The sequence below is a fragment of the Malurus melanocephalus genome, unplaced genomic scaffold (genome assembly GCF_030028575.1).
Source record: "Malurus melanocephalus ecotype Western Australia unplaced genomic scaffold, MMel_1.1 scaffold_12, whole genome shotgun sequence".
Classification (NCBI taxonomy): Eukaryota; Metazoa; Chordata; class Aves; order Passeriformes; family Maluridae; genus Malurus; species Malurus melanocephalus.
The window spans coordinates 890,293-903,154 of record NW_026623244.1 but is presented as its reverse complement, the minus strand read 5'-3'; the positions used below and the strand labels follow the sequence as shown (position 1 = coordinate 903,154).

The following is a 12,862-nucleotide window of genomic DNA, read 5'->3' as shown; positions in this document are numbered from 1 at the left end:
TTACCAGTTTTAGACAGGATTGGTGTTATGAGTAAGATAAAAGATATTCTTTGTTCTTAGATACCAGTGCAAGACAATGGAATGAATGTCAATACCACTTCCTCAAGCCATGTGGTGAGACTTATAATTAACTGAAGAAGATGGTAGTATTTTAAATACCACTTCAGTTGCAGACAGAATCACAGAATCACAGAATCACAGAATCACAGAATCACAAAATAGTTTGGGTTGGAACAGACCTTAAAGACCATCTAGTTCCAACCTCCTACCACAGGCAGGAACTCCTCCCACTAAAACAGATTGCTCAAAATCTCATCCATCCTGGCCTGGAACACTTCCAGGGACAGGGCATGCACAGATTRRGCAACCTGTTCCAGTGCCTCACCACTTTCACAGTAAAGAATTTCTTCCTAACATCTGATCTAAACCTGCCCTCTTTTGATTTGAAGCCATTCCCCCTTGTCCTGTCACTACAGTTCCTGATGAGTTCTTATCAATTAGTATGGCTAATAAATCACTCACTGAAATATTGTCTTCAGTCCTATCTCGGAGATAAAAGATCAAATYACTCTCAGACACATTTGCTTAGACCTCTTATCTCTGACAGAAATACCTCTGAATTGAAGCTGTGGCAGAAAAAATGGACTTATTTTAATGGAAATTAGACTAGTGACTAGAAAGATACCCAAGATTGCTCTTGCAACATCTGGACAGTCTTTCAGCATTCTGACCCTTTTTCTGTAGTGGGACACCATGTATTCTTACCTGGATGTTCTTAGAAACTGAGTACTTTTTATGGTAAATGCTGTTTGGAATGACTGCAACATTGCTAAGGAACAGTACCTGACTGAGAGCTCTCGGTGACCATCTTCGTCTCCACCACAGCCTTTTTGGGTATCGGGAGCGTACCGGATGATGACCGAGTAGGGCTGCAGCTGGCAGATCGACTTCCTTTCAGCAACCGTTTCACATCATCCAATTCTGTCCCTAGCAGGAAAAACAAGTGTCCAGAGTCACCCAAAAGCCAGTGTTTCATTGATCTGTAATCTTRCTCTGGATCTAAATAATTCAGTGGAATTTTTCTGCATGCCTATAAAGTTTATACTTTCTAGGGGTGCCACTTAATGACAAAGCTCCAGAGGATATTTCTAGGACTAAGTACCATCTTACATCTTTGCAAGACCACCACCCAACCTACAGCATGCTTCCTTGTCCAGAAARGGGACACAAATTAATGTTATTAGCAAGAAAAGAAATAACCCTTGCAGCAACACCCTCTAACTTATCTGCAATATCCCTGAAGTAAAAGCCATGGCACTTACATCTGCCAGAGGGAGATGCACTCTGCAGTCGGACTCGTATTTCACTCTCTGTGAAGATAAAAAGCCTATCATGAATATGGAGAGAGTTTTATTTGTGCCCTGGGCAGGGAATGAATCTTTAGGCTGAAGTGAATTTCTTCCTTCTTGCTGTCTCTGTTCCACCTTGCTGTCTTGCTGCTTGATCTGAGCAGTAGTCATGGCCCGTGTGAATTGGTTGCAAACTGGTTTGAGTAACTTTTTGTTTTGGGGTTATGTTTCGTTACTTTAAATTCCAAGGAATTATACTCTACTCATTGACAGCTTCTGTTGAAGTCAATAGTGCTGCTACTGTCAGACATACAGATCTAATTATGCTGTCCTCAATCACATTGTTGTTCTCACTCATCACCAATATTACTTTTATTATCCTTCTGAACAAAAAAAAAATTGATATCCAAAAGAATTTTACTGAATACACAAATTCCCTACTACTTCTTGGTTAAAACACTCATCTCTACAATGGCTGTATGGTTCAGTCTCTTAGCATGTGCTGACTTCTTTTCCAGCTCACTGAATGTAACCAGTCCAGTTTTCAGCCAACATTCTCACCAGGTACCTAATGCTRTTACTTTCTTTTACTGAACCTTTACTGTCCAGCACCAGAAACTACAAAGTTAWTGTGATTTGGCTGGGGTAAGCCTTTAAGCTTGCTTCCCACAAGCAAAGTGGCCAGCCGGAGCATGTGATACATGCTCCTCAAGATGAAATCTGACAGTGCATGCACTATAAAAGAAACRCTATCTTGGCATTCATGTGGAGAAGATGATGGATTGGAATTATTTTCTGAAGTAATATGAGTAGCTGGACCTGACTCTCTGGTGTCTACTTTATTATGTATGGCGTAGCTCTGCTGGGAGCTCAGGTATGTAGTGTGTTAGAGGAGACTGTGATGATCTGAGGCAGAATAATTGGGAATGTGACACTCTCCAGGAGGACTGTCCAAGACCATGCTGTGATTTATACCCACTGCTAAAATTAACTTGAATAAAGTGACATTATAGTTTCCTCTTCAAGCAACTGGAAACAGRTATTACACTCCTATAGGCCAAGATAATCCTTCTCTCCCCAGCATTATTAATAAACTATTATAAGAGCTGAATGATTTAAACCATGCAAGCTTTACAGTGAGTTGGCTACACAGACCAGTGTAGTAAGTCCACAGTTTCCTTGCCGTCTCTTTACTATCASCATGAGATCATTTCAGGGTATAGCTTTATGGTTTGCAGTAGGAGAGGCATGAATGCAGTTATTGTAAATATGTCAGAGGCAGATTCCAGAGTATGGATGGACTAAGGTTATGATAGTGAACAGACAACATGGAAGACCTGTCCCATGCCCTCAGATGTCCAGGCTCCCTTTCTGACACAGTCTAAACCACCATAATTGACTAAAGTAAATTTTTACACCAAGCTTGTTTAAACAGCTGCTTACGATTCAAGGTTCACATCTGAAGTGGTGTAGACCCACATACCTCATCTGATTCTCTACAGTGGTGGATACGGCTAAAGAATAGGTCTATTTAACATACCTGAAGTATGCTGAACTAAAAAAAAAAAAAGGAGGCTTCTCAAAGAACAGCATCACTCACCTCGACTTTGACTTCTCCCTCTTGTAGAGGCAGATGCTGTGAACAGCAATGAGAGAAATGCAGTATTAGTCTTTAGTGCCTGTGACACCTCTGAAAATCAACACACCAATCTTGCTCAGGGTGCTCATATTCAGACTAACTTTTCTTGGAGCACAGCTGGAGGAACTGAACCATGAAGTGTTTTTACCAGGTCCCCTTTAGACCATCAGGTATCTTAAAGAATCAGCAGCACCTTTAGCATTTCTGGACCAGATGTTTGTTTTTGTAGAGAGAAATGTAGTTCACAGATGATGATGACCSATTTCAAATGGACAAAAGGAAGTTAATAGACCTGTTTACCCCACTGACCAATGATGCATATTGTGAAACCCCACCTCCTCTATGAGCCAAGAAGGTGGCCTGATCATAATGTTTCACTGCCTTCACTGAGTAAAATCAGCAGCTCAAGAGTTTGCACAGGGCAAGCTCAYACCTGCAAACAATGTTCCATGTTAATATATCACTTGATAGACACTTCTTTTTTTCACATATACTTGCTGAAGTCTAGAAATGAGCTACTGGAAAAGTATATCCAGCAATGGCTCAAAATCCTAAGAGTCTGGACTTCTGTGCTTGCAGCTGTTCTCCCAGCTATGGCAGGATGTGGGCCAGAGACCTCACTGGCAGCTGTTAATGTAAATCCCAAATAAGTCCTCCGAAGTCATGGAGCTGCACTGACTGCCCAATACAGAGGCGGCATAAGTAGAGCAAGACACAGCAATGTGCAAAAAGTCTTCATAGTCATCAACCCACATGACTTGCCATAACGTTCAGAGGAACAATTCTAAAAAGAACATACCAAAATCCTTCCTGGGAATCTCAGGCGAAGAGTTGGCACTGGAGCTCCCTGCAAAGAACAGAGAGGTGCTCATTAATACTTTGCACAAGATCACTAAAAGCGTTCAAAACATGTCTTCCAGGCAACTGTTTAATCTCAGCAGGCAGCAAACACTTMCATTTAAAAGAAGAGCTATTCAAGTTTCACATGAAAGAGCTGCTAATATCGTTCAACAAATATAAACCACAACTCCTTTTACGAATGAGCATTACTCTTAGGATAAATAGGACTTAACCATTAAATTGTATCCCCTGCTTATTTTGTAGGAAAACCACAATGGGATTCTTGTGCTCTTTGGGACAATTATGCATTAATGTGACTTTAGAGTGCACTGCACATTACATCCCATCTTTGGTATGTTCTGTGATACCTTCGTATGTTGCATGGCGGCTGACATAGGTTTTTCTTTCAAATGTTGAGCCAGGTGATTTGGTGAGAGTAGAGCTGGGAGACTGGGCTTGTCTGTAGCTGGATGATGATGATGTTGAATTCAATCTACCACTTCCACCTACAGTGAAAACAAAACGCCCTCAGCAAATGGAAGAGAAGCCCTGGCTGTACACTCTGGATGCCCTAGGTGTTTTATATTACTCTCTTCTGAGCTGGACAAACTTGCTTTGGTGTTTCACAACTAGAGATGGTCAAGAATGGTATTTGGGTCTAACTCTGGCTGTTCTCATCATTCAGTGCAGAGAGTTATTCAGTGCATTGGTTATCACTGTGGTTTCAAAACAAGACKTGTCAATGATCTGCATGAAATCAAGTTCTGGCCTAGGGCAATGAGTGAGCCATTTTCCCCAGGCAGGAACAAATCTAGCTCTGGATGACGCTGGGTTTTGGTTAGGATATAGATCCACTAACTCAAGGGTTACCTGCCACAGGCTACAAAAACTGGAGATTGTTAAATTAAACTTGAAGTGCTGAAGAATGCAATTTACGAGATTAGGGAAAGCAGAGATGAGTCCGCTTCCCTATAAAGCAGCTATCCACACTGTCACTTAGTCATGCCTTAGTCAGTCCATTTTCTGGAGAAGTGATTGAGATGTGCATCAGGCTCAAGGCAGCCTGGCGGTTACTAGTAGCTATTATACGTACACAGAGGAAACAATTTCCCACCTAATWCACATCAGTGCTGTGGAGAAAGATATGAGCAGATATAACTAATGTGTTCATACTCTTGCACAAAATCTGATGATGGAGTATAATCAGGGTGCAGCAAAAAGGGAGTTCTGTGATAAAGGGCAACCTACCYAGGCTGATTAGCAGGATCAAACTGGATATTGTTTACCTGTCCCTACAAAAAGAGTGTGTCCTTTTGATCTCAATAGTGTTTTCTTGCCAACTTCCCCTCTACAAGGACCTGCAACTTTTCCATTTAATTCAGCAGAARGAACTACTGCAACAACCAGGCCTCTGTTAGAGGCATTCTGCAAGAAAGTGGGAAAGAAGAGACTACAGAATGCTCTATGAAACTGCAAGAACGAAGTATCTCTGAAGTTCAGGCTCTTTTCTCTTCTTCCACACACTGAAAAGAAATCAAAGGAAGATGGCAATCCTGCACGGTCCTCTGAGTTTACAAGACTGGTTTCAGTTCTCACACTGGTACCGGTCCAGACAAATAGACCGACATCTTCACTGTAGCCTGTTTCTGCTGCCTTTACTCTCTGTTTCCTACTGGGCAATRCTTTCATTCCTTACTTGAGGTCACATAGCTGCTTCCATGGGTGTACGACCGCTTTTCCACTCCGCTCCCTCCAGTGTGTGATGTTTTGAGCCCACTGCTGCTCCCTCCTTCTGAAAGAGATGAGCACAAAATGAGACATTCTTTCCAGGCAGCAAATAAGAGGAGCAAGGGCAAGACAAGGCAGGAGAGACTCAAAGTTGTCTACACACTCAATCACAAGTACAACTTCATATCCGGTGAGAGATCAGAGCTSCAGAGAAGGGTCTTAGCAGACCAGACAAGCATTCACACTTCACACTCAGCAGGTTTATAGTCAAGTTTTGCTCCATACACAAACTGAAGGATCCTTCTGTTAGCCCCCATCATAAATGAGATGATAGTGCAATTCCTTGCCAGCTCAGCTGCAACAACCTAATCAAGGAAATAGTGGGATAAAGTGTGTGGAGGATTCTTCCCTACCTGATACTTTTACTTCCCTACAGAGGCAGAAATGACCTGTGACCTCTGATATTAACCAAAGAGATTCACTCACTGCTGCCAACTGGGTAAGATGATGGGAAAATAATACACCATAGCCTCAGCASTCAAGGCTGCAGACCCATCACTTTTGATCCTTGTTCCCAACACCACTGGAGACTCTACATCTGGACTTGAATCTTTGGAGAGTCTGGTCTTTCAGTCTTAATGGAGTATGCGGCTTTGTTTCTGACAATATCCAGATGGCTCCCCAAATACTACTCCTCTCCAGTAACAAGAACTTTGGGAGAAAGGCATTTCTGAAAATTGCTTTCCTTTGGGTGCAGATCTTTGTGCACTGAGACCTGCTGCAGCCAGRGATTTATGAAATAATGGAAATAATACAGACAAATAAATAGCATGGAAAGGCAGAGAACACCGAGCAGAAGCAATGCAATGACTGAGAACTACTTACTGGGCGGCAAGGAGGTCAGTCTTGTGGTTACAGTCTCTGTAATAACTGAGGAAGAAAAAGGTGCAGAAGTAATGGCATGTTAATAGAGCCAGACTGGATCAATGTTCTACTTACTCCCCATGCAAAAACACGACTTGTTTAAAGAATACTGACTGTTTTAAATAAAAGTCYCTTAAGACCACACTGCCTGGGGGTGGTTGTTGGCTCATGATCATACAATGTGTGCTCCTTTGCAGGTCTTTCTAGCTCTTACTAAGAACATTACTGACATGCAAGATTTTTTTCTTTACAAGATCCTTGTAAAATTTCTGGGCACTTCTGAACCACAGGCACTGCTGTAACAGCAAAGCCTATGGTCAGACCCCTTAGCAGTTTCCTTCCTACTAGCTAATTCTCGGAAGGTCTGAAGAAAATTAACCTCTGTTTTACACAAAGCTCCCAAAACATTTTCTAGGCTACACAGGGCATTGATATCAGAGGTAAGAGCAGAATCCCAATATCCGCACTACTGGTTAGCAATGGTTCCACAACCAGGTCATGATACACATCTTTAAATGTCTGATCTTGGCCCATTCTATTCCTTATTCTTACTTCAACACAGAGACCAGGGCCAGGAGGACAGGAGGAGAATTTAGTTCTTGACCTCTGGTCAGCATTTAATTCGTTGCATAAATAACCATCCACTTCTGGGACTTCTAGGGTGTGACATAAAAATGAAAAATCTCCTCCTTACGTCTTTCAGTAACTTCTGATCCATCTTGCCTGGTTTTCTTTGTTACAGGATCCATATCATTGCCACCTGCAAGGAAAAGAGAGGGACTGTACTCAGAGCGCTCTTCTGAGTAAGAAATGACAACGGCTTCTCACAAATCCCACCACTTGGCTCCCTTCGAATGGGGACTAGAATGCCTGGAAGATTTCTATGCCCATCCAGAGCCATTTGCTTATTACTAATAGACAGGCACTTACAACACTGGATGCTGCACAAGGCAGGAAACACCAGGAGGGACTGTAAAGCCATCCGGTGAGATATGGGCAATTGAAGCAAATCTACTCAGTGATGGAGTTTAGACCTGGATTTATATCCAGACTACACTACACTACACTACAGGTCTGAACCACACTGCTCAGTGTAGTTATGCTCTCCAGCTGTGCCCCTCTAAAGGTCTGATCAAAACCAGTGCATCCTAACACTGTTCCCACACATCTGTTCCGGGCAGGACTCRAGAGTACAGAATTAACTGTGCAGGCAAAGCTGCAGGAGAAAGCYACTTGCACGCTGCCAGTACTGACAGAAAAACCCAGTAGGCATACTGCTGCTCTRCTGACTGTAATAGTGCATTTTCAGGGTACACTCATGTAAAAGCCACAGCACTGACTTTAGCTGAGTAGAAAAGACACTGGAAGCACTGTTTAACTAGCTATTTTTGGAACTTAAGGTAGAAAGTGCTTTATCCTGATTTACAGGCAGAACAGCAGCACTTAGGAGACCCTGTCTGTGGTTTTGGAATCTGATCTAATTTAATGCCAGCTCAGGTCAGTCTACACAGTGTTGGRATCAATGCAATGAATGCTACGTATACTCTTTTTCATGAATTGGACTCTCTCTAGCACAAATTATAATCTCTAGCAGAGGTATGACTGTCTGTCAAGGCAGGAATAGCACAAGAAACATGACTGTGGTCAAGAGACATCATCTAGAAGAGAAAACACTTCTGTCAGAAGAAACCACACAACTGCTTACTCCTAGTCTCTCGGAGATAATATTTCACCTTGTGCAGCCACAGACAATGAGAAGGAAGAGATTTTAATTGACATACMAGCTCACCATAGGCCAAAACCCTTCACTGCATTTGAAGTCTCCTCCTTAAAACTGAAGGCCCAGCTGTACCAAAAGCAACACATTTAAGAGGCTGAGTCTAAAAAAAGCTTTGAGCAAAATTYCTTCCAAGTTTTAAAGCCCAGTTTGATGCAGAACCCAAGGCCATGCCCCCCAATTCTACTGCCACTTGAGTTTGATCCTCACAATTCTGCCTACTCTTCTGTAAACTGCAGCCTGCTTGATATCATGCTTGTACTGCCGAGGCATAATGATGCAAGGCAAGATGCTGCAGAGAATCTGCAGGAATACTTGACATTCAGATTCAGTTTTGTCTTTGATTAGCTCCTGCTATTTTCAGAGCTGGACAGGAACAATTTGAGTGTAGAAGGCACAGTGCCAACCAAGCCACTCCATCCCTCCATGAGAGACTCATCCACACTTTGCAGAGAACACCACAGCGCTCACAGCTCTCACTCTACACTGCTGATCCTGAGCTTATCTAAAAAGCCCTGAAAGTGGGGCTCCTGAGGCCACATCCAAGTCTTTGCACAACCTGGTAGCAGCAGGATGCTGTTCAACCCTTACAGTGCTTACCAACACTAGGGATTTCCAAGGGATTATCCAAAATATTTATTCCAAGGTATATGCAAGACTGGAGCTATATGCATTAGAAGAATTCCTCCTCCAGCAGGATAAATGTCCCCTGCAACAGAAGGGTTTCTGGTCATTCAGTCGAAGGAAAGGCATTATCTCTGCTAGTCTTCCTTATTGCATCAGCAGTGGAAGTGTCTTTCAAGCTCTCTCTCTCTAAGAACAGATGCTGGAAGCTGTTATCTAGATGTCAGCACTGTTGGCTTTATCAGTGCTTTGGCACGGAGCACAGTTTTGTGTTTGGAAACTGCTTTCCTACCGCTTTGTAGCCTAGAACTTCACTTTCTCTCTGCTCTTGGGAGGCGGTGCTGGTTTATCAATGCTGGAARAGGCCAGCACCACCATGGAGTGAATGCATCTTCTGCATCTTTGCCTTCCCTTAAGAAAGAGAAGTATCYTGTTGTGATACCAATGAGGAAAAAAAACAGGTTAAAACCCATCTTTGGAGCCATACATGCCACAGCCTGGCCCCAGCACACAGTGCCTTTGCCTATGTGCTTGGCACATGGATGCCAGGAGGCTGACTGTGCTGCATTTCCATTACCTGCCAGGCCTGACTCATCTCCCCAGCTCCTCTCTGGAGTCACAAAGGCGTAGCTGTGGGCTATGTCTGTGGCACAGCAACAGCACTATTGAATCAGAGAAGTCATCTGCATTCATCYTTGAGCAACGAGTAGCAACTTGTGAAATGGGGTCACTCACGCAGTGCAGGAAGATTAGACAGAGCAACCCTAYGGCCCCTTTTACATAAGCTCAGGGGCTGTAGCATACCTGTGGCAACCACAGAAACAGAGAACTTCCAGCCATTACTGGCACTAGGAACCAGAAGTCTGGCACTGCCACACTTATGCAGGYTGCTTCTTCTCTGTACAGCACTGAAAGCAGGACAGTAATAACTGCCCAGCAGTGAAAGACATTTTCAGATCTGTGTTTTCCACAAGAGCCTGACAATGCARGGTACCTCTTGCAGCCCCTCTTCCACTTCACTGCAGTGCAGCACACTGGCAAGGACACTGTGGCATTCTAAGATGGGACATTCAACCCCTTCTTAACATTTTAGAATATTGAACACAATGGTAATGAAGTTTATTATAGACATTTTTCAAAGAGAAGTGGAAGAGCCACAAAGGTGTCCTGTGGTGGAAAAATAAAAGCAAGCACATTTCAGATACTTTTATCCCTCCACTTTTATTCCTCCACAATGCTCTCRCAATTTTCATCTCACAATGCTGTTGTGCTCACAGCACATCCTTTCAGCTCTCTCCTCTCTTCAGAGGTTCCTGCTGTGAGACACTCCATTAGAAGAAAGAGGCACCAGCAGGTGCTGAGATTACTAAAATTTAATGTCAGCAGAACCTTCTGATCATGTATACTCTAACACTCAGAAGACGCCTCCAAATGATACCACTGACTATGCCTCCCATCATATCACATACCTTTTAGARTGCCCCTTCCTCTTAACCAAGCCTTTCAGATGCCACTAGCCTGGAACTAAAAGAATTGGTTAATAAACAATCCCTTACCTCTTTTAGCCCAAAAACCAGGAATTTGACCTTCTCATTCTGCTGTAAAAGCTGTTCCTTTCCAGTCATTTTACCAAAACCAACAMAGTCAGAATCAAATAAACCATGTCATACTTCCAAATTGCTCATTTTGTAGGCTGAAATGATGCAAATGCCAGGGAAGCAGGTTAGATGCCCAGCTGAAGGTCAGACATGCTGTAGGAACCAAATTCTGTCCTGCCCACAAACTGTTAYGGCTTCTTTGACACCAGTATGTGCTCACATTTCAGAGCACAARCAACAGCGCGGCCAGACATCTTCCTTTCAAAACTGTGTCCTCACCATCCCCACTTAACTGTGCTACTCAAAGAGAAACAGGCCATTCTAACCTGCAGAGGCCTCTTGGCTCTGGCACAGAAAAGGAGACAAACAGTCTAGTTTAACAAAAAAAGTGCTTGCAGAACAGGAAAGATCTGCTGTCACCATTTTGTGAATGAAGCAACTAGTCACAGAAGGACAAGTAACTTCCCCAAAGTCACTCAAGTCAGTCTAAAGACAGGAAAAGGCAAATCTTTTACTGTATGCCACTATGTTCAAATTACTGGACCTGCTGTAGAAAGGATTCAAATTGATTCTCAAATCACACTTTTCTGACTTACAGTGACCAAAACACTTCATAGTCTTCTATGACAAAAATACAGCACAAAGTACACAATCAGTGAGTCACTGCTGAMAATAAGCACACTTCTTTGAGACAAAGTTTGTTCCTGGCAACACAATCTTTCACTCAGAAGCAGTTCCAGGCATTCTCAGGACTAGAGATTAATTTCTTAATATTACATCCTGCACCCACCATCTGAAGCTCCAATTTATAATCATTACTCCTCCAGCACATTCCAGATCTGCTCAGTTTTAAAAACTGCCAACAGATGATTTGCATTCTCCATGCTGGTACCCTTATGGAACAGAGAACATTCAGCTAAACTTGATCCATTTTGCAGTAGTTTCAAAAAATGCATTAAAAATGTACCCATAACTTGGCTTCACATTTAGTTTCTCCCAGCAGGTAAACTCCTGTCACTGGATACTCACTTCAAAAGAGTAGTATTCACTGACAAACAGAAACCCAAAATGACCTAGCCCTCATGAAAACTTATTTTTATATTGTATTCCCCACAGAAAAATGTAATACCTCCTCTATCYTGCCTGAGAAGTCACCCTTGTTCTCAAAGGAATCTGGAAGATAGAAAATAAAGGATACCTTTTTCTGCCTTTTTGTTTTAGTAATGTAACTTACCTGGAATGCTTTGGTTACTGAAATGAAAATCTTTTTTTCTCCTCAGCTGCTCCCCTTCTACCAAAAATTTGCCACCTACACTTTATATCATGTCCTTCCAAAGGTGTGTGGAACCTGAGTGATCATCCAAAAATGTTCACCTCTTCTTTAYTTATCCTGTTTTATTCTCGCCCTTCTTTTGCTTTTCTATTCCCGTGCTCTTATACAAGTCCCAACAAAGGCGTGTCGTGGTTTCCTGCCTCACCCTACCTTCAAATTATCTGACACTCACTGAAAAAAAAAGATCTGCCTCCAGGAATCAAACTTTATTGAAAGAAAAAATGATCCTTCCTATTTGCTCAGGTAGATTAACTATTAAGATCCCAAGCAAAGGTATAAAGGCTTATGTCAGGGAACTTGAGCATGTAGAGCAGTACTTTCTGATACATGATCTGAAATCTGTTAGGGCATTTTCTTGMAGGAAATTACACAGCACCTGCTGATGCCACTGCAAAGCTGCCTGCAAGTTAAGCACATTCTGCTGCTTGCAAATACACGGGGCTGAACYATCAGCTTCTACAAACTGGCTGAAAAGAACTCAAATCAGTGATCTGAAGAGTTTTGACAACCCCACAGATCTTTATGCTCTATTCAGAAGAAAACAATATTAATAAATAAAAATAACCTAAAGTGAGCAAAGAACAAAATTTCTTCCATGTATACTGCCTGAAAACTTCTCACTGAATAGGAACAGAAGCAGAAGGGCAGCCATGGTGCGTCAAAACAAACCTCCATCCAACTCATGACCCTGCTTTCTGACCACAGCTCATTACAACAGCCATGGGAGCATCGGGTGAACAGGACAAGCACAGATTTTCTCCTGGTATATAGAATTAAAAGCAACAGCACTGCAGTCATTCTTTGACAGATGGTTCTCCATTAATTTGTCCAATTAGTTTTTGAATCTGTATGTTTTCGCCTGTCCTACAGCAAAGATTTTTATAGRTTAACTATACCTTGTGTAAAGATTTTTCCTCCTACTGAACATAACAGTGCCATTCAGTGCCCTGTGCTTCTTTGTAACAATCAGAACCCACCTTGGCTTTTCTTACCGTACACAGATTTTAACAGATTTGTTCTGCTTAATAGGAGAAAACACTTCATGTGGAT

General features: G+C 42.4%; 1 protein-coding gene across 1 annotated transcript in view; it reads right to left on the bottom strand.

Annotated features, from left to right (window-relative positions):
• The window catches only part of COL17A1 (collagen type XVII alpha 1 chain), a 37,924-nt gene extending 25,986 nt beyond the window's left edge, over positions 1-11,938 (bottom strand). Inside the window, 9 exon segments of the mRNA XM_057379421.1 lie at positions 844-987; positions 1,323-1,370; positions 2,950-2,985; positions 3,788-3,835; positions 4,197-4,334; positions 5,525-5,620; positions 6,442-6,486; positions 7,175-7,240; positions 11,714-11,938. Coding sequence (XP_057235404.1) covers positions 844-987; positions 1,323-1,370; positions 2,950-2,985; positions 3,788-3,835; positions 4,197-4,334; positions 5,525-5,620; positions 6,442-6,486; positions 7,175-7,229 — 610 coding nt within the window. The 5' untranslated portion in view covers positions 7,230-7,240; positions 11,714-11,938.
• Between the last annotated feature and the right edge of the window lie 924 nt (positions 11,939-12,862).